Source organism: Lipotes vexillifer, unplaced genomic scaffold (assembly GCF_000442215.2).
Source record: "Lipotes vexillifer unplaced genomic scaffold, Lipotes_vexillifer_v1.1 scaffold513, whole genome shotgun sequence".
Classification (NCBI taxonomy): Eukaryota; Metazoa; Chordata; class Mammalia; order Artiodactyla; family Lipotidae; genus Lipotes; species Lipotes vexillifer.
Genome location: NW_006777952.1, coordinates 298796 through 321208, shown reverse-complemented (window position 1 = coordinate 321208; position 22413 = coordinate 298796). Strand labels below are relative to the sequence as shown.

The following is a 22413-nucleotide window of genomic DNA, read 5'->3' as shown; positions in this document are numbered from 1 at the left end:
ATTGTGGAACACAGCAGTGACATGATCTGACTTCAGTTTTAACAGACTGCTCAGGATGTGTGTAAAGAATAGACTTTCAAGGTCAAGAGCAAAAACAGTAAGCCTAATAAGGAGACTATTGCAATAATCTGGGCAAAATATGGTGGTGCCTCAGGTCAGGGTGATAGCAGAGCAGGTAGTGAGATGTGTCTGGATTTTGGATGTATTTTGAAGGTAGAAATGATGGAGGCGGCTGGTGAATTAGATGTGGGATGTGAGAAAAAGAGAAAAGTCAGTGATGACTCCATAGTTTTAGGCTGAATAACTTGAAGACTGGACTTGTCATTTACTGAAATGGGAAAGACTGCTGGAAAAACAGGTTTTATAGAGGATGATCAAGGAGCTCAGTTTAGCTTATGTTAAGTTTGAGATACCTGTTTGATTTTTAAGTGGAAATGTCAAGTAAAGGGGTAAGAGGAAAATCAGAAGAGTATAGCATCCTGAAAACCAAGTGAAGGAAGTGGAGGAAGATTTGACCAATCAGGTGCAATGCTGTTGAGTAAAATGACTTGAGTCTTAGCCTCATGCAGGTCCTTGGCTATTTTGACTAGTGATTTTAGTGTAGGCATGGGGGTTACATGCTGCTTGAAGAGCTTTCAGAAAAGTGGGAAGAGGAGAAATTGGAGGCAATGAGTATAGACACATCTTTTGCACAGCTTACTTGCTACAAAGGACAGGAGAGAAATGAGGTGGTAGCTGGAGGAAGAAGCGGAGCCAGAAAAAGGTTTTTTAATGTAGGAGAAAGAGCAGTATGTTTATTTGTTGATGAGGAAGATCTAATACATAGAGAAAGCTGATGGGAAGGAGATGGAGTGACAGTGAGAGAGGAATACGTTGCTGAAGCAATGCCTGTCAATAGACCAAAGAGGACGGGACCGAGTGCACAAGTGGAAGGGTTAGACTAAGATCAGAGCATGGAGAGCTTGTCCCTAATTACAGGAGAAAAGGTACAGCTAGGTGGGCACATAAGGTGAGGATTTTGGGGAAGATTGCTTCTGACTGCTTCTATTTTCTCAGTGATGTAGAAAACACAGTTGATAACTGGGAATTGAGAAAGGGAGGAGGAGTGAGAGATTTGAGGAGAGAAGAGAAGGTATGATGTGGCCTTCTAGGATAGTGAGAAGGTGAATGGACTTGAGGAACTTATGATTCCAGGCAGCACCAATGGCTCACTTGAAACTTGGGAGAAAATATGTTGAGAAGCATGTTCTTCAAAATGAGCTAAACTTCTAAGAGAGGAACAAATTATGGGAAGGCTAGAACATGGGGTTTTTAAAGGCTTGAAATGAAAATGTTCTTACCTCATGTGGGTCATATTGTTTGAGGCTCCCACCCTCATTAAATTCAGCCAAGACATCATTTATCTTCTTGGAAGAATCTGGAGAGAAATAATCCATATGTGAAACATGGTGAACAGTGAATGGGAGCTGGGCCAAGTAAATTCTCCATGTCTAATCCTGATTATGATGGAGTGAGCCCTCATTCCAGAACCACATGGAGGAATGTCACCGTTGTCTGCCCTTCTGCCCTCTCATTTATTTATTTTTTAGTATATTTTCTCTCTTTCTGTATGAAGTATCTTTCTAAACCACAAATCTGATTAGATCATGCCTCTGCTCAAAACCCTTACACAGCTCTTAACTTTCCCAGGATAAAGCCTAAACCCTTAGCTTGGTATACAAGTACTTGGTGATCCGACCTAGCCTCTTCCTTATCTCTTCCCTTAATCTTTCATTCACTCAATTTTTCAGCCACATCAAACCACTTTTCTAGAAATTTCTTAATATGCTCTGTACTTTTTCATGGAGTCTCTTCTCTGTATTACAAACTTCACTCAATTCTCAGTACCCAGCTCAAATGTCAACTCCTTTGAAAAGCCTTCCTTTACTAGTCAGAGTTAATCACTCCCTCCCCTGGCTCCCACATGGCTTGTACATAACTCTGCAACAGCACCAGTCATATGGTGTTATATTTATTAACTTGCCTTTCTTGCTCATCTCCTGCCTCAGTTCAACCTTGAGAGCTGTAAGCCTTTGTATACCATATCAAGGCCTGACATATAACGAGTGTTCAGAAAACCAATATATTACATGATCGAATAAACATCTGAGCAGAAATTTTAAAACATTTAAAATTGTGTTAATTAAATGGGATGGGTGGGCATCAAGCCTGGTGGGGTTCTGTCCTCGGTGCTGAAACAGAGACAGGATTCATAAAGCATGGTAGTTTAGAAAATTCTGCTTTCCATAGGAAATAATTTAGAAACTACTGGAGAAAATTGTGGCGTTTCTTTTCTTTTCTTTTTTTTTTTTTTTAGTTTAAGGGAATTGGGAGTCAGGAGAAGGGAGTCAATAACTGTCATTATAACATCTTGAGTAGTTACCAGTACTCTAGACATCAAAGAAAACCAGGATTTCTGCACTCTCTCTGTCTAACAGTATTGTGGATAAATAAGAGCTTCTCAAGCTCTATTACTGCCATAATTTAAACATCTGAACAAAGGGCAATGTCATTAAAAGCTGATATAGTGTTCCTTGGTGTTTGGGCTCTTTGTACAGAGGGCTATGCTTTCTTAGGCCTACGTAAAGTGGATGTGCTTGTGGGCTGGGCTGTTCTCCATGACTTTGCTGACTTGGATTCAATCAAGCACAAGTTATAATCATTTCAGGATTGAGACATATTGAAATGCCACAGGAAAACACTGCTGTTGACTAAAAATGGACATTTCTTTCTGAAATTCAAAACAGATGTTGGAAAACTAATAGCTCAGAGAGATCCAGGCAGCAGATGCCATCAATTTGGGTTGCTTCCAGTCAATTCAGAAAACACTAGGGAGAGTAAGATGTTGCTAGGTACTGCTGATGAACTAGTTGGAGACAGGATATGAATAACTGTGGTAATAATAGCTACCCCTTATTAAAGACCTTTACTGCATATTCTTATATGCTCTCCCCTACTAGTCCATGCAGATTTGGTAATATTTTCTTCAGTTCACAGATGAGGAAACTGAAAGTCAGAAAAGTTAAATGACTTGCCTAAGAGTCAGGGTTTTGACTCAGGTCTAGTCCGGCTCAAAAGTTTGTATTCCTTTTCCTTAAGCACTATTCACTATTACTTCCCAAACATTTGCTAACACAAGGAAAGGTGTAATTAATGCTGTGGCAATGATATGAAGTTCTAGGAAGCACAGAGTGGGGAAGAAGTAAAATAACAGGGAATAAGTAAAACTAGGATGAGAGAGGGGTTAAGGTGGGGACTGGGGATGCCCCATGAAGGAGGTAGCATTTGAGCTGGGGTGTAAAAATGAGTTAGGTTTTGAAAGGCAGACATGAAGTGGACAGGGCATTCTCAGAAGAAACAGGGTGAACAAAGATATGAAGATGGGCACCACGCAACCTTTAGGTAAGGTTAGAACCAGAGAGTAGTCTGGGGCCAGATTTGTGGGAGTACTGAATGCCGAATTAAGGACATTGATTTCAAATTGTTGAAGACTTTTTGAGTAGTACAGTAACATAACCAGGTCTATTTTTTAAAAGCCACTCAGGCAACAGAATGGAAGAGAGGTTAGAATTAGGTCAGATTTCTGTTAAGGTCACACATAAATTATATTCAAATTATTCTATGAGTAGCTTAAATATTTAGGGAAAAACACTATATTTTAGAATCTATTTCAATGGGAGATTTTCAGCTCAGCCAGAATGGCCAAATTTTTTAAAAAATGAAAAATTTGGAGCATGGGTCTTCCTGGTGCAGCCTCTGCAAAAGTAGTATAGAGACAGCATTTTGACTGAGAACCAAGAAAGTGATTTCACTTGAATTTTGTTTTGTTCTGTTTTCCCCATCTTTTATTCCTGCTTAATTTTTCTCCATAGCTCTTACCACCATTTAATATACTATATATTTTACTTCCTTAGCTTTATTTTTTAAAACTTATTATTATTTTTAACATCTTTATTGGAGTATAATTGCTTTACAATGGCATGTTAGTTTCTGCTTTATAACAAAATGAATCAGCTATTCATATATTCCTATATCTCCTCCTTCTTGCATCTCCCTCCCACCCTCCCTATCCTACCCCTCTAGGTGGTCACAAAGCACTGAGCTGATCTCCCTGTGCTATGTGGCTGCTTCCCACTAGCTATTTTACATTTGGTAGTATATATATGTCCATGCCAGTCTCTCATTTCATCCCAGCTTACCCTTCCCCCTCCCCGTGTCCTCAAGTCCATCCTCTACATCTGCATCTTTATTCCTGTCCTGCCCCTAGGTTTCTTCATAACATTTTTTTTTCTTAAATTCCATATATATGTGTTAGCATACGGTATTTGTCCTTCTCTTTCTGACTTACTTCACTCTGTATGACAGACTCTAGATCTATCCACCTCATTACAAATAGCTCAATTTCGTTTCTTTTTATGGCTGAGTAATATTCCATTGTATATATGTGCCACATCTTCTTTATCCATTCATCCGACGGCGGGCACTTAGGTTGTTTCCATCTCCGGGCTATTGTAAATAGAGCTGCAATGAACATTTTGGTACATGACTCTTTTTGAATTATGGTTTTCTCACGGTATATGCCCAGTAGTGGGATTGCTGGCTCATATGGTAGTTCTATTTTTAGTTTTTTAAGGAACTTCCATACTGTTCTCCATAGTGGCTCTATCAATTTACATTCCCACCAACAGTGCAAGTGGGTTCCCTTTTCTCCACACCCTCTCCAGCATTTATTGTTTCTAGATTTTTTGATGATGGCCATTCTGACTGGTGTGAGATGATATCTCATTGTAGTTTTGATTTGCATTTCTCTAATGATTAATGATGTTCAGCATTCTTTCATGTGTTTGTTGGCAATCTGTATGTCTTCTTTGGAGAAATGTCTATTTAGGTCTTCTGCCCATTTTTGGATTGGGTTGTTTGTCACTTGAATTTTTGATGTTATTGTCACATTTTAGATTCCACAGTTCATCCTAGCAGAAATCTTTTGGTTCTCAAGTGCTATTGAGCTAATCTTGCTTTATATTTAAATGTATGATATGTATATTTAGATACACATAGGTATATGTATTTGTTTTACATATAAACACATACACTCATATGTTCATCATAGGTACACATTCAAGTAAACAGGTTTTAAAAAGAAAAAATAGCAGAGGCTATTGAAAATCTTTGACCACTGGCCTAAAATTAAATAGGAAAAAAGCAACCTAAGAGATTGCTGGCTCCTAGATTTCCATGAGGGGTGTTCCTCATCTGTTTTATGGGCTTTTACGAGCTCATAGCATCAACATCTTTCCCTTTCAAAAAAGGGAAACAATCTAATTCTCAAACTTGAGACCATTACTTTCTCGTTGGAGGTCCTTTGATACTTTATCACAGCTTTCTTCTCAACAGATTTCTGGGCTGGGGTGCTCATTCCCTGAGGAATAAGTGGGCACTGCTCCATCCTGTTTGTCTGACGCTAGTGAAGAACAATGAGGGGCTTCTTCAGAGCATTCCCTGATCTTACTTCAGGTACCACGTGTGGGCCCAAGAGCACACAGCCTCGGTGGAGACCACCCTGTCCAAGTCTGTGCTGTAACACCACCTCCAGACTCACAGGAGATGGAATTCCATTTCTAAGTGTGCAAAGCAGAGACATGACCACAGTTCTTTGAAGCAACTCCTATTTTGAATACCTGTTAGGTGCTAAGCTCTGTCCTAGTCACTTTATGTATTTTATTTAAAACTCCACAGCTAACCCCTAATATAATAGTTACCCCTAATTTAGAGAAGGAGAAACTGAAGTTTATGGAAATTAAGTGATTCTTTCAAGGGCACAGAACTAGTGAGTGGGTCACTCTTACTTTTAACATATCTAATTAGAGTCACTGGATACACGAATACTGGTAAATCAGAAGATAAGGCCCTCCTTCTATGACAATGGCTGTCAAATCTGACTGCATGTTAATATCACCTGAGGACCCCTAAACACATTGAAACCTAGGCCTCACCCCAGACCAATTAAGTCAGCATCTCTTGGGGAACTCAGGAATCAGTATATTTTAAAACTTTCTGGGGGTTCAAATGTATAGTCAAGGTTGAGAACTGCTGTTCTATAATGTGATTTTATTATTAGAAATAATAATAAATTAGGATACTGCTGACCTTGTTGGATAATCATTGCAAAAGGGAAAAAAGGTTATAATTGTGCTAAATCTAAAATTGCTGTCCTTGGCTAACATTCCCCATAGTTTAAGTGGACAGCACTAAAGGAATCCACCCAACAGCTCAACTTATTCAGCTGCTTGGCAACATAGGGATACATTTTGCATTAACCCACCCTGATGGGACCATCAGCACACAGTTTTACCCTAAATTAGAGGTTTAGAAGGCTCTTTTCTGTGATCAAGGTTGCTAGTGATAACAACTGCCTTAAGAAGTTTTGGTCTAAAGTTTCTTGACGCCAAGAATTCTGGGACCTTAACCAAGCACCTGTTCCTAGTGTCTGAGCAAATCCAAAGCCTTTTGAAGGAGAAAATCTGGCCCTACTCACAGGCATCTTATATATATATATATATATATCTTTACTGGTGTATAATTGCTTTACAATATTATGTTAGTTTCTGCTGTACAACAAAGTGAATCAGCTATATGTATACATATATCCCCATATCCCCTCCCTCTTGAGACTCCCTCCCTCCCACCCTTCCTATCCCACCCCTCTAGGTGGTCACAAAACATTGAGTTGATCTCCCTCACAGGCATCTTTGCTTCCACGTTTGTGTGGGACAGGGATGTCCTCAGAACAAACAGACACATCAGGAGCTTCAGTGTTTACAGCAGAATGTCAGCTGTGCTGCCTGACCCAGGACCCAAAGTTTATGGACTGTCTTCTAGTTAGGGGCCCTGAGTATTTGGCACTAGTCAGACCATTAAACTTGGAAATAACTAAAAATCAACATTTTAAAAAGTGAATCTGAAAACCCATAGATGAGAGTGAAATTCTAAGGTACATGATAACTTTCTATACCTCCAAGTTCCCTAATATCATCTCAAACTTCCCTAAGACTGAGTAATATTCTATTGTATATACGTGCCACATCTTCTTTATCCATTCATCTGATGATGGACACTTAGGTTGCTTTCATCTCCTGGCTATTGTAAATAGACCTGCAATGAACATTTTGGTACATGACTCTTTGTGAATTATGATTTTCTCAGGGTATATGCCCAGTAGTGGGATTGCTGGCTCATATGGTAGTCCTATTTTTAGTTTTTTAAGGAACCTCCATACTGTTCTCCATAGTGGTTGTACCCATTCACATTCCCACGAGCAGTGCAAGAGTGTCCCCTTTTCTCCACACCCTCTCCAGCATTTATTGTTTCTAGATTTTTTGATGATGGCCATTCTGACCGGTGTGAGATGATATCTCATTGTACTTTTGATTTGCATTTCTCTAATGATTAATGAAGTTGAGCATTCTTTCATGTGTTTGTTGGCAATCTGTATATCTTCTTTGGAGAAATGTCTATTTAGGTCTTCTGCCTATGCCATAAAAAGAAACGAAATTGAGTTATGTGTAGTAAGGTGGATGGACCTAGAGTCTGTCATACAGAGTGAAGTAAGTCAGAAAGAGAAAGACAAATACCGTATGCTAACACATATATATGAAATCTAAGAAAAAAAAATGTCATGAAGAACCTAGGGGTAAGACGGGAATAAAGACACAGACCTACTAGAGAATGGACTTGAGGATATGGGGAGGGGGAAGGGTAAGCTGTGACAAAGTGAGAGAGTGGCATGGACATATATACACTACCAAATGTAAAATAGATAGCAAGTGGGAAGCAGCCGCAGAGCACAGGGAGATTAGCTTGGTGCTTTGTGACCACCTAGAGGGGTGGGATAGGGAGGGTGGGAGGGAGGGAGCTGCAAGAGGGAAGAGATATGGGAACATATGTATATGTATAACTGATTCACTTTGTTATAAGGCAGAAACTAGCACACCATTGTAAAGCAACTGTACTCCAATAATGATTAAAAAAAAAAAAAAAAAACTTCCCTAAGATCATCTCAAACTGTAACATGCATGTGGATTGCTTGGGGATAAGGTTTAAATGCAGATTCTATTTCAGTAAGTCTGGATCATGGCCTGAGATTCCACATTTCAAGGAGGAGCTTAGGTGACACCAATTATGTAGGTCCATGGATCTCCCTTTTCATGAGCAGATCTTAAGCAACATTCCTGTGTAACTGTGGCTGACTAGTAAGGATTGCCTGTCACAACACAGAAAAAGAACATGATGCTGAGCCTAGAGGAACATATTCCACAGATTGGGAAGATCATAAATGACTCTCAACCCAGGGAGGGAAAGACACAGAGAGAGGGAGAAGGGAAAGTTGGCACATGAAGGGAAGAAAACCCTAGATTTTCCTTTTTCCAGCAAAGGCTGGGATGTATGAATAAGTTTTCTAAGTACTCAGGGAGTCAAGAACACAGTGAGATGCACAAAAGCAAGAATGAGGTTTTCCAAGGGTCCTAGAAAGATGGAGGATGATGTCAGAACAGAGCTGCCAGGCCTGCAGCACTGCTTCAGAAGGCCCATCTTTGCAGCCAGGAGGAGTCGGGCCCTGGGTGGAATGTGGGAAGCATGTATAAGAAGTCCAGCATTATAAGCACCAAAACAGTCTCCCAGTTAGCCTTCTTTTCCTGTTCCCTGCTTATCCTCAGCATGTAGTCCATTGCCTGGCATAAGATCGATGTTCAATAAAAATTTACAGAATAAATGAGGGCTAGAACAGGGATTGGGCTTGTCATGCTCGTCCCATATGTCCTATATTCCCAGGGGCATAGGGAGAAAAGGTAGACCAATGGTTCTCAATATTGGCTGCCTGCTGGAATCACCTGGGGAGCTTTAAACACTACTGATGCCTGGGTCTCACGCCTACAGATGATGATTAAATGGTCCAGGGGTGGGGGAATATGAGGGCAGGACATTGCAATTGTTCAAAGTCTCCCAGGTATTTCCAGTGTGCAGCCAAGGCTGAGGACCACTGGGGCCCGCCAAGCTAACTTCTCAGGGAAACCCGTGGAAGTGACGGCTCTGCCACAGCGTTACATATAGAATAAGAGAAAAATACTTTACGTTGAAGCAGAGGGAATTTTGGCTGATAAAGAAAACCCTCTTTGGGATACTAAGTTTTTCTGATTCATCATAAATGACCTGAATGGCCGGTATGGCTTATTTGTATAAGTAAAATTTGCATTGCTAGCAAGATTCCTACTTTTTCTCCAAATAATTTGGCCTCATCAGTCCTAGGTGGAGGAATGGAGGAATAGTTACCTTCTTGCATCTAAAAATGTGGTCCCTGGACCAGCAGTGTCAGCATCACCTGGGAGCTTGTCAGAAACACAGAATCTCAGAACAAGCACAGAATCTGCATTTTAACAGGATCCAGGAGATTCATGTGCACGTTCAAATTTGAGAGCCATTATTTCCAAAGAAGTCTCTCCCTATCCATAGATTCTGTGGCTGCTTGTGGGCAGAGTCCCAGTCATCACTAATGAAAAGAAGGCCAGTCGCACCAAAAGAGATATGGGTGAGAAACAGCTGTGATTATCCCTTTCACGATGGAAGCAACTAGACGTGACCCTTTACAGGCCCAGGAATCCATGACCATGTGATTAAATCTCACTCTACTGGCCAATATAAATAGCAAAGTTTCAACAAAGCTTACTTACAGCCTTACATTGTTCTACAAATCAGCCCTAAACATTTTCTCTGACGGGTTTGAATTTTGAGCTATAAATTATCTCCGTCTTAAAGTCAAAAACTTTGCCTTGATCTGATTCTACTGAAATATATTTCTGAATAGCAGAATTTGCTGATTCATTCTCTTTAAAATGTATTTTAAATTTTTGTTCAGGTACGAAAAGTCAGCAAGAGAAAAAAGCATCAGGGCTGCCCCGCACTGAAGACCCTGCTTACCTGCTGGAATTCAACACCTGGGAACCAGCATGGGGGTTAAATGAGACGTTCCTGCCCAGGAACGCTGCCTTGGGCCCTCTCTCTTCTTATCTACACCTTTCCCACTATCTCAAGGGGAGAATGATTGTTGGTGGTAACTAAGATGAAAAGATTATGGAAGAAGAAGGGACTCTGGGCCAAAGAGACTTTAGAATCCTCTGTGAAGAACTAAATAGAGAACAGAAGCATAAAGGTGGAGGGGGTCCCATCTCAGAGCCTTAGAAGGGCACTGAAGCAAACCCCAGTTTTTTCTCTATTTCTTTGTATGTCGCTATTATTTTTAAAATTACCTAAAACTTAGAAATAAGAAAAAAAGTGGGCAGCACATCTTTTCAACGTCATATGGAATAAAGGCTACCCAAGGACTATCTAGGTGCACGTACTTAGTTCTACTCACTGTTTACTATTGATTAAATGTATTAAATGTACCAGATTTAGTGACGTTACATGTTAACTTACAGATTTTTTTCCAGCAGATATGCATAGAACTCTGGTGGAACAGATAACCCAAAAGATTAGGGTTTGTTGTCCTGTAAGACAGTAACCAGTTTTGTATCTAACCAAGCAATCTTATCCTTACGTTCGTTTACAAAATTGCCTAACTAGGAATTTATGGATTTGATCTGTATCCATCCAGGGTCTGTCCATACCTCGCTTCTCAACTTTAACATCTTACTGGCTCCTCCACTAATTAATCAGTTAAATAAAATCTTTGGCACATGTTTATTAAAATTTTTTTGTTCTATTATAATTTAATTAACATATATATATTTATTTTTCTTTACCAATGTATGGTTGAAGGTTGAGCTCCAATGAGTACTTTCTGTTTAATTTATTGAAACTGAGTTGAAGCAAACTGAATTTACCTGGAATTGAAAACATTGGTTCTAATTCTTATTCTGCCACTGACTTTCTGTGTGACCTTGGGCAAGTCACTGAGCTCTTCTGAATTTAGTGTTCTCATTTGTAAAATGGATAGTAGTTGCACTTGATCATGGCTAAGATCTCTCCTAGCTTTAAGAAGTCTACAAAATCAAGCAACAACTAGCTGATGTAGGAAATGTTTAGTTTCAATTCTTAGAGAATTAAAAGTAAACATGGATGTTTTATTGGGGTTTTTTCCCCCCCTTTTTCCCTTTATGAATAAGATGATAGTTTCTGTCCTTGATAAATCATGGAAAAAACTGGAAAAATCCCCTCCCCCCAAATAACAGAATTAGGACAATAAGCCAATTATCTCTCTGAAGCTGTTAGGGGACAGTCAGTAGGAGGCATCCCCACATGCTCACACCCTGTGAGGTTGAAAAGAAACCTGTTTAAACATAGAAACTAAGTATTGATAGGGCTAATGAAGGTCATTTAATCAACCAGACATCTGATGCTCTAACCTCCCCGCTAGTGTCTCAGCCAACTCTGCCCAGACAGTTCTAGGGAAAGGAAACTCAGTCACTTTGGGGTCCATTCTGTTCCATCTTGGACAGGTTTGACCATTAGGAATCATTACTAATACTAATACCATTAGTATTCCTTACTTTAAAGTCTTTCTTCTGATGCTTTCCTCCCATTAGTCCTAGGGCTACTTCTTGAAGCCATTCGAAATTAACTTTACACCTTCTCCCCAAAAGAGCACTGTAGCTATTTTAATACAGCTGGCTCTCTCTCACCCTTCCCTGAGTCTTCCCCTTTCCAGAAAATATGCATAGTATTTTCATCCATTTTTTTCATATCCAGGCTGTGAGGCCCCTCACCATGCTGCTGGCACTTCTCAAACAAGTTCTGGTTTGTCCATATCTACTGGAAACCGTGGTGCCCAGAAAGAAATTCAGTTCTCTAGAAAGGTCTGATCAGGGTAGGATAGAAGGTGGATATCGGTTTGCCTTACTAGAAACTATGAGTCTATTAATAAAATTGATGATTTGGTTAAATAAAATAATGTACATGTACTCAAAAGAAATCTCTGTAACCACTAAAAACCATGCTTCTGAAAAGTACTGGATGATTTGGGAACACCTTGTGACATATTGCGTGCTAGCTAGTCTCCAGAGATGGCTGCTGCCAACCTTCCTCCCTGCTGTGTGAGTCACTGTCCCATGAGATGTGGAGTCCATTCCTCCGCCCCATCAAATCTGGGCCAGGCCTGTGACTGCTTTGACCAATGGAATGTGGAGAGAGTTATGTTCTAGCACCTCCAAGCCCAGGTGTTAAAAAGGCCTGCTGCTGCTTTTATGCTCTTGGATCCCTGAGCCACATGTACAAAGTCCAGGCTACCCTGCTGGCAAGAGAGGCCACACAGAGAGGCCCTGGGAGATGAGAAAGCACTTGGAGGAACAGGCTCCAGAGAGGAGCACCGAGATACCAGCGAGTGAGTGAATAGGCCATGCTGGGTCATGCGAGGCATCCCACCTGCAGCCCCAAACACTGTGGAGAAGGAACTAGGCATCCTGCTGGGCCCTGTCCAGGGTGCCTGAGCCACAGAACCATGGGAACAAAACCAAAATGGTTGTCTTTTTGTTTTGTGTGTGTGTGTGTGTGGTACGCGGGCCTCTCACTGTCGTGGCCTCTCCTGTTGTGGAGCACAGGTTTCGGACGCGCAGGCTCAGCGGCCATGGCTCACGGGCCCAGCCGCTCTGCGGCATGTGGGATCTTCCAGGACCAGGGCACGAACCCGTGTCCCCTGCATCGGCAGGCGGACTCTCAACCACTGCGCCACCAGGGAAGCCCCCGAAATGGTTGTTTCAACCTATCAAGTTTTGAAGTTGTTTGGACACAGCGATAGATAACTGAAACATATTGTTAGGGTGAAGAAAACAGCACACAAAATAGCCTAGCATGTTTGTTTTTTAAATATATATATATGTATATATGTGTAGCTGTATGTGTAGTTTGATATTTATATTTATACACAAACATACTAGTTGTGGTTTTCACTGGGAGATAGGATTATGAGTGTCTTTAATTTCATCTTTTCACTTTTCAAAAATTTTATACTTGTTTCTATTTTGTAACAGAAAATTCTTAAATTGTCACATTATCCTTTTGACAAGCACTTTACAGTCTTAATTCACATTAAGTTTACTGTTGGTTATATATATATATATAATAAATATATATTTTATCTCTGAGAGTATTTGAACATGGTTTCTCCCCAGAGAAGTGGCAGGGTTTATGACATTTAAACAGGACACACAAAAAGCCTCTTGTCCTGAAATTCTTGGCCTCTCCCACCCGGAACTGCACTGGAGAAAGTTCTCAATTCTCAGGCTGTACACTTCAGTTATTTCGCTACTGTAAAGCTACTGTTTTTGTGGTTATGGAAGAGTGGTTGCTATGGCAATGCAATCTGACTGAATGTCAGAATGCGTCTAAAGCTGGTAGAAGTGCCTTTTTCAGGGTTTCCTCTGAGGATTAATCATTTCCCAAGAATTGTATCTTCTTTTCCTCTCCTGTTAGAAATGGTGCCGGAGCACCTCATCCAGTCCTGGGACACGGACAAAATGAGGATGGGTCCGAGAAGGACAAAGCTTACGGTTGGAAAAAAAGACCACAGAGGAGCCATTTCCTACCAAATACTCGGGTTTCTTTCCACCCCTCCCTCCTTGACTGCTTTGCCACATTTGGACCCCTCTGTCTTCACTTTCCACAGACTCTCAGGCTTTGAGGTATCTTTGCTGGCTTCCTTTCATTCCACAAGTTGTGAGGAACTTCCACAGCAATTTCCCACACGTTAGCATTTGTTCATTGGCACATTCCCCATCTTAGCTCTGTGCCTCAGCTCAAACGAGATTTCATTCAAAGGATCTGCCTGCCATCCCTGCCCTGGCAGCTTCCTCATCCAGGCCACCTTGCACATAGCCACCAGATTCATGGCTCTACATTTTGCCCCTCAGTCCAAATGCCATGCCTTGACATGCGGGGCCCAAGGCCTGCGGCTACCCACATCCCTCCCATGTCCTCCTCTCCACCCTCCTGCCGCTTCTCTCCATCTAGCTCAGAAGTTCTCCTTACCACCCCATAGACACCTTCTCCCTTTGTGCCCCTTTACCTTTGCTTCCACAGTTTCTATCGCTCCCCCTACCATCTACTACTCACATTTTAAACTTCTTTTCTCCACAGAGTTCATCCAGCTAAATCCTCTGTTATGAGTTAAGTTGTAGCCCCTGCAAATTTATACGTTGAAGTCCTAATTCCCCGGCACCGCAGAGTGTGACCTTATTTGGAAACAGGGTCATTTCAGAGGTAATTAATTATTGGTAAGATGAGGTCTTACTGGAGTAGGGTGGGTCCAATCCAAAATGACTGTGTCCAGACATAAAGAACAGACTTCTGGTTGCCAAGGAGAAGGAGGGTTGGGGGAGGGACGGACTGGGAGTTTGGAGTTAGTAGATACAAACTGTTATATATAGAATGATAAACAACAAGGTCCTACTGTACAGCACAGGGAACTATATTCAACATCCTGGGATAAACCATAATGGAAAAGAATGCAAAAAAGCATGTATATATGTGTATAACTGAGTCATTTTTCTGTACAGCAGAAATTAACACAACATTGTAAATTAACTATACTTCAATAAAAAATAAATTTAAAAAGGACAGAAAAAGAAAAAAGAAGACTGTGTCCATATATTGATAAAAAGGGAAATTTGGACGCTGAGACACGTGCACAGGGAGAGTACCATGTGAAAGATACAGAAGAGAGTCATCTGTAAGCCAAGGAGAAAGGCCTGGCACAGATCCTTCCCTCACAGCCCTCAGAAAGAACCAACCTTACCAATACCTTGATTTTGGCCTTCTGGCCTCCAGAACTGTGAGAGACTTTCTGTTGTCCTAAGCCACTCATATGAGTTTCCCCCAGCTCTAAATTCCCTTCTCATTTGTGCACTCTGTTTAGCCATCTCTGCCAGAGGTGTTTCCCTGCTGTCTTAAGCCTGTTCTCTGCTTGTATCACAAGTGCATATCTGACTCCCTAACAAGATTCAGATTCCTTAGGTGAAGCCTTATCTCTCTGCTTCTTTTCCATCCCTGACAGGGCCTGGTACTTTGCTGACCTATGGAGTAGGCTGAATTAGGTGGAGTTTACCCTGGAGGATGATTCCTTGGTCCCTGTCAATACACTGCACAGTTTCTCTAAACCTACTGCGGTCAGACAAGAGGCCACGGGCTCCAGGTCACCAAGGAGAGACGAACCAGTAGCCCTACAGGGGGAGCACGTGTAGTCATGGGGTGTTCGGCCTGGAGGGATCACGGGGAGAGATCATCTAGTGCAACCCTTTCAGAGGACACAGAGGCTGGGCGTGCGGCCGTGGGGATGGGGGGACTAAAGGGTGGGGTGGGTGTTAGGGCTGTCACATCACAGAGAACAAGAGCCAGAGCTGGCATGAGCCCGGCCCCCCACTCCCAGCCCAGTGGAGGGGCTGCCTGCCCTGTGGGAGGGGGCAGGCTGCCTACAGGGCATTCGGAGGACCACCTGGGCACGCTCTGTAGGGCAGGTCAAATGCGCTACAGGCCTAGTGACTTACAAAAGCACCAGCACGATCAACGTGAAGGGAGAGGGTTAGAACAATGAGGTGGGGCTGGCAGTGCAGCTGAGGGCTCTGCCAGACAAACGGCTCTGCAAAAATCGGTGCCGTTGCACAACCATGACGGGCACTGTGTGTGTGCAGAGTGCAGCGGTCAGCCCAGGCAGACTCCTGTCATCAGTCAGGATTAGGAGTGGCCTGCCGGGGGGCATGGCCGTGGGCCTTGCCACTACTGTGGCTTGATGCACTGAAACTGTTCCTGGGTTCAACTAGTGAAACCAAGAGCTCCACGCAAAAGCCCAGGTTTTTCCAGAGCAAAGTCGAGAAAGAGACACCCATCAGAATTCCATATCTTGCTGAAAGAAGGCATTGGGTCCAAACACAAGAGTATATTAAAGCAAATGACTGAGTAACATTGTAACCAAGCAGGCTGCAGCCCTTCGAAAGTTCTGCTATAAAGAGGTTTTGATGACCTGGGAAAATTCTTACAATATTACACTAGGTGAAAAATGCAGACTGAAAAGAAAAAAGGTATATTCAGGAACTCAACCACGTACAGCAATATGCACAGGATGCATCCAAAATGTTCATAGAGTTTAGCTGTGACTTTTAACCTACTTTTTATTTCCCTTCCCTGTATATTCCAAATTTCTAGGGTAAGCATATATCATCTATAGAGTATAAAGATAATTGTGTTTTTATGTTTAAAGACACAAATTCTGTTTTTATAAGGAGGTATAAGCTGATCTCATTCTCTGTGCTTTGCAATGATTATACTACTCTGCTCTCCAATAATGCTCTCCCCAACCAAGAGGAAATCCCACCCCAGATGCGTCAATCCATTTACTCACATTCTGCATATTTCTGGAGTTGGCCAAATTCTTCTGGAGTGAGGGAGACCCACCGTTCTTCACTCATCTTTCCTGGGTGTGCGCGCTTGAGGCTGGGAGAGAGTTTTGTTCACCAGGCTGTAGCCAAGGCCCAGCCTAGGGCCTGGCTCATTGCAAGTACACAATGGACAAGTCCTTCAGGAGATTTCTCGAGCACCCAAGTGTCTATGGCAGCAGCGGGCACTGTTTAGCAGCTGAGAGAAGACCTCTGCTATTCCTAAGGCAACATCCTTCTATCTGTAGTCACAGTAAATTCAGAAATCCTTGCTTTTCCTGGGCAGGAGTAGAAAAGACATTGGGAATGAGAATGTTAGAATACGTAAGTCATCTTCTCTTGTAAAGAAAAAAAAAAAAAAACAAATGTTCTTTGCTGAAAGCTCTATAGGAGGCAATGGTTCTCAAGGCTGGGGGGAAGCCACCTGAGGGAATTCGGAAGAGGACATACAGACCAGAGCAGCACAAGTCCAGACAGCTGTCTGGCTGGAGTGGGGGTTAGGTGATCTATATGAAGAGGTAGCCATACTCCCAAACTCTGGAAAACTTAAAATGTGTCTAATGAGAGGTGGTAGCAGGGCCACCTAAGGGCATCCTCTAGTCATGAAAATGCCTCAGGCTGTAGGTGTCGTCTCCTGAGTAAGTACAGGACAGTAGCTCATGTGGTGTGATTTGAAAGGTAAGCCAGTCTCTCCTCCACTGATTTCTAAATTCCACTATTAGAGCTGCTTACCTTCCTTTTATGAGTCATTGAGTCACTCTGGAAATTCAGATACCACTCCCCTCAAGGCTGGCTAACCACTCCCCTCAAGGCTGGCTAACCACTCCCCTCAAGGCTGGCTAACATCCTAGTGACTGAAGCAGTTTTCTTTCCTCTTAGAACCATAAAAACATGATTAAAGGGAAGGCCTGCTGGCTCCCTTGTGGAGAGCCTGAGGGAGGGAGGGAGGGAGGGAGGGATGGATTCAGACAAAAACTTAGCATCTTTTCCTTTGAGCCCCTCCTAGCATGGTGGCTCTATCAGTCCTACCATCAGTCATTAAATCAGTTTAATGAGTTGTGAAATTAGTGGGGTGTGCTATTATAAAAACACATAATACAATAGCATAGAATGCAACGGAATGAGATGGAATTGAAAATAAGAGTGCATCTCCTTTCAGTTATACATACATGTATACACCTATCATAATATAAAGTGTATTTCTTATTCTAGGTTGAGGTTAAAAAAATGTTGAAAAGTCATCAACCTCATAGGACAAGGAATAAAGACCGATGTTACCAAAAAACAAGCCCAGTTTTAATAAAAGAGAATCCGTCGTAGAGAGTCAGACTTGAAGGCAAGTCTGGGAGTCTGGAGCATATGAGGAATGGTGGAGGGGTGGCAGATCTGGACAGTTCTCTGCAGTGGCAAATAGACTTGGTTGGTGTGGACCTGGAGGGCTGAACTAGAGCTGAGGGAAAATGCTGGAGGGAGATCTTCTGTAAGGAGATCCTCTGTAAGGAAGACTTTCCATCAGTCAGCACTCTCCAACAGTAGGAGGAAATGCATGGCAAGGGAGTGAGATGCCTGCATCTTTGAGAACATCCAAATTCTAGTTTCTCTCCTTGAAAGGTCTAATTCTCGGGGCTTCCCTGGCAGTCCAGTAGTTAAGACTTGGTGCTTCCACTGCAGGGGGTGAGGGTTCAACCTCTGGTCAGAGAAATAGGATCCCACATGCCACAGGAAAAAAAAAAGAAAAAAAGAAAAAAAATGTCATTCTCTTCTTAATCCACTGGCCAACTGGATTCTGCTTCTTAGCACCTGCTCTTGCCAAGGTTTCCAAGTGTGAAACTTAATAAAGGGAAACCTCACTAAGATGGAAGCAGGAGGCCAAAAGGGGAAGCTCTCACACAGTAATACTGTTGTTAATTGCAGGAGGAACTGTCAATTATACACCCCAACAGAAGACTCATCAACAGGAAAGAATCATCAATTACAGGCCCCAACAGGAAAAGGTGTACATTGCATGCCTAGAAGAAATCTACTACCCTAGCAATTCAACCAATGAGTTACCCTGAGCTCTCACTTTTGTCCAATGGACTTTTATTCAAAACATCCCCTCCCAACTTCCTCCTTTTTCTCTATAAAATAACATTCCTCTTTGTTTTTTGGACTTGCCTATGGCATTTGCTATAGCTTGCTTGTTCTGAATTGCAACTCCTCTGCTATTCCCAAATAAACCCATTTTTGCTGTAAAATAACTGGCTGTTTTATTTTTAAGGTCAAAACCAGTAACCCAGTTGTCAAATCCAACAGGCACTTTTCAGGCCTTCTTTGCTTCATTTGCTCTCTATGCAGCCTTGGCCTTTGCAGAAAACAACCCCCTGGAAACTCTTTTATCTTTGTAAGTGTTCCTCCTCAGTCTCATTCCACTTTTTCTTTTGCCATTGTTAAATACTGGGTGTTTCCACAATCCTATCCTCAGCCCTCTCCTCACATTGCACCCTTTCCCTCAGGGATCTCATCCACTTCCACAGCTTCAATGACTCCCAGGCATGCTGCTCCAGCCCTGCACTCTCCCTTCAATCCAGATCTGCATATCCAAATGCCTACTGTGACTCCCTTCTCTGTCCCAAACTACCCTGAATCAGCACCTTTCCATGCTCCCAACCTGCCCTTCCTCTGTATTCTGGTCATGCCCAAGAAGAGCCAATACTCAGGCCAGAGGCCTGAGGCTGAACCTAAGCTCCTCACCCTTTCTCTCCTGCCAAACCCAGGCACCAGTCTGGGAGTGTGACTGTCCATTGTGTGTTCCTTCCTCTCCACGATGCCAGGTGGCTTGTTAACTCAGACCCTCATCTGCCTGGTCTCTGACAACAGCCTCCTGCTGGTCTGCCTGCCTTGGGTTTTGTGTTCTTCCCCTTGGTCTGCTCTAAACTGCCAACCAAATCACATCTTTCCCAGTAATAAAATTCTTCAGTGGTTTCTATTGCCTATAGAATAAAAGGTAATCTTTTCATGATACACAAAGCTCTTTATGAGCTGGCCTTTGATTATCAATTCAGTCCAAAAGCAGGACCTTTAGAAACATTTTCCACCATACAAGGGAATTCAGCATTGCAACTGGTATTAACACTGCTGCCAGACACATTTTATACTGTGTTCTATGCTTTACATATATTATCTAATTTAGTCCTCATAACAACCATGTAAATTAAGCATTGCCTTTCCTATTTTTAGACAGGAAATATGAGGTAAGATGCTTAGTAAATTTGGTGAGGATAAAGAAGGAACCCCCCCAATGCTTTTGTTTAAAAATGCCTCTCTGATCTTATCATTCTGCACATTTCAGAAGCTCAGAACTCTAAGAGGACCCAGAGACACACAACGTGATAGAACACCACAGAACTTGAAGTCAGAAGGCAGGGGATTTGAGTCCTGACTCTGCCTCTTATAACTATTTGACTTTAAACAATTTTTTCATTTCTTGAATCTTGGTTTCCTCATCTTAAAGATGGGAATAACTAATAAAAAATCTGAGTTAGTATTAGGATTGAGTGAGTTAATATATGCAAAAAACAAACCAAAAAACCCCCCAAACCCCACCTAGCATAATGCCTATCACACAATGGACACTCAATAAATAATTATTGTTATCATCCTATTGCAAATACAACCAGTTAGCAATATGACAATCAACTAACAGCATTTGGGTGCTTTGTGCTGTAACACAGATTTATGAACTTGATCTCATCCTGCTTCAGGTTGCTGTAATTTTGTAATTACTCATCAAACTTTTATCCACTAGTTTTAGCACCCACTGATGATTCTTTCCTGGATTAGTTATTACTGTGAGAGTGAATTTCTAATTCCATCCTCCCTTCTATATTAGTTGGGATTCTACTGTGAGGGACAGTTTTCCTTTCTTTATTTCTTTATACTATACTATACTTTATACTATAAATACTACATATACTATAAATATATAAAATGTTTATATAAATATACATAATACATAAGTATAAATGTGTATTAATTTTACATACAATACATATTTACTTATATTCATGGACTCTTACTTTATTCAGTGGCTTATAATCCATTACCATCGTTACTTGTTTTGATTTTCAAATTGTCCCAGATTTGGCCAGAGCAAGCTCATTCAAAGTGATTCCTTGTTCTTTAGACATATTCCTATCATTCTCTGATCACATCTTTATTTTCTGGTACTACAAAATATTTCAGGATCATCTTTTTCTTCCTCAGTACTGTCCTGAAATCAGTCATTTTCCCAAAGATCCCTGGTTCTTTCTAATGGGGAATGGTTTTTGAAACCAAGGTTTGGGTACTAGGTATGCTCATTGCTACTGGGGTGTCACTATTTCTAGGCCCTGTCAGGGACAGAGCTAGGAAATATATTCACATGTACACACATATCTCATCTCTGGCTATTTATCTATCTTCCCGTCCGTCCGTCCGTCCGTCCATCCGTCCGTCCGTCCATCCATCCATCCATCCATCCATCCATCCATCCATGCATCCATGTTAAAAACCCCAAGTTCATACTCATACACTCTGTCGTTCCATATTGTTAAACTCCCTTCTCCAACAAACTCTGTTTCCATTATCTACAATGTGCTTATTTTCTCAATCCTAAAATATACAGAAAGTAGTTTCGGAAGTGCTAGCCACATCTCTGTGAAAAATAGAGTTCAAGATTTATTTATAGTTCCTCTGTCTTCATCCAACTGCATATCCTCAAAGGACTATTTTCAAAAGTTACTTAGGTTAGTTCTTTCCCACTCCCATTCATTCCTGTTTGTATTTCACTGTAGGGTTTTCCTCCATTCCCGCTGATTCTTTTTTAGTATGGTTTCAAAAGTCAGAACTATATAAAAAGGTTTCTTCAGAGAAGCCTTGCTTTCCCCCGTTCCCTTTACTCTGTTCCCATCCCCCTCCTTATCATCTTTTCCCCACCCCATACTTATGTTTTCTAGTTTATTCTTCCTGCTTATTTTCACATCATTGAGCAGATATATGGATATTTTCTTATTTCCCCTTCTTTACCTACAAAAGGTAGCACATTGTAGACTGTCTTTTGCACGGTTATTTTTTTCACTTAACAAAATGTCCCATGAATCATTCCATATCTTCATAGATATCCTCCTCATTTAGAACCAAATTTGACTGCAGCATTTACCTGCTTAAAACCCTTCAGAGGCCTCCATTGGCTTCCAGGATTAAAGGCAGGTTCTTTGGCCGGTTGCAGAAGATCCTTCATCTGTGGCACAGCTCACCTCCCCGTCCTTACTCGAATGACCTCCGGCTCTACATGCCTCACATTACAGCCAAGTCAACCTACTGTGTACTCCTAGCACCTAGCAAAGTATTTGGCACATGGTAGGACCTCATAAATGTTAGTTAAGGGACTGACAAACACACCATGCCTTTAATCTATCTGGAATTCCCTTCACTCCTTCCTTCCCAATACAAACCACTACTCATATGTCTGGCTGCAGATACAAAGGTCACTATAGTTTTTCTGAACTCTTTGAGCAAACCAAGCTGTTCTCCCAGCTGCATTCCCATAGAACATATACATTGTCTATATTTTCCTGTTGTAGTAGCTGACAGTCCCATGTGGGAGACAGACACCTGAACAGATAATTAACACACAGCTGGTAAGAGGAGTGGTACAGATATATACAGGGAACTATGGGACTAGCTACTGTGTCTGTAGCAGGCACAGGGCAGGTGGAAAGATTCCTGAAGTTGAGAAGGAGTACCAAGGTAAAGAGGTATATGTTGCAATAACTAAACAAATTACTATCATTGCTGCTCCACTGCAGCTCAGTGCTTGGCTTCATAGTGGAAGAAACTGCACCATTCTTTTTTTTTTAATTTTATTTTATATTAGAGTATATTGATTTACAATGTTGTGTTAGTTTCAGGTGTACAGCAAAGTGATTCATCTATACAT

At 41.7% G+C, this 22413-nt stretch overlaps 1 protein-coding gene across 4 annotated transcripts in view; it reads right to left on the bottom strand.

The window, feature by feature from the left end:
- The window catches only part of DGKG (diacylglycerol kinase gamma), a 164734-nt gene extending 148002 nt beyond the window's left edge, over positions 1 to 16732 (bottom strand). For 3 of the 4 annotated variants that reach the window (XM_007451380.1, XM_007451381.1, XM_007451382.1), the window contains exons 1-2: positions 16421 to 16487; positions 1341 to 1417 (exon numbers count right to left, since the gene is read on the bottom strand). In XM_007451380.1, coding sequence (XP_007451442.1) covers positions 1341 to 1417; positions 16421 to 16487 — 144 coding nt within the window. Of the gene's footprint in view, positions 1 to 1340; positions 1418 to 16420 lie in introns of all 4 variants that reach the window. The other variant, XM_007451383.1, reaches the window with a different exon arrangement.
- Positions 16733 to 22413: the final 5681 nt, after the last annotated feature.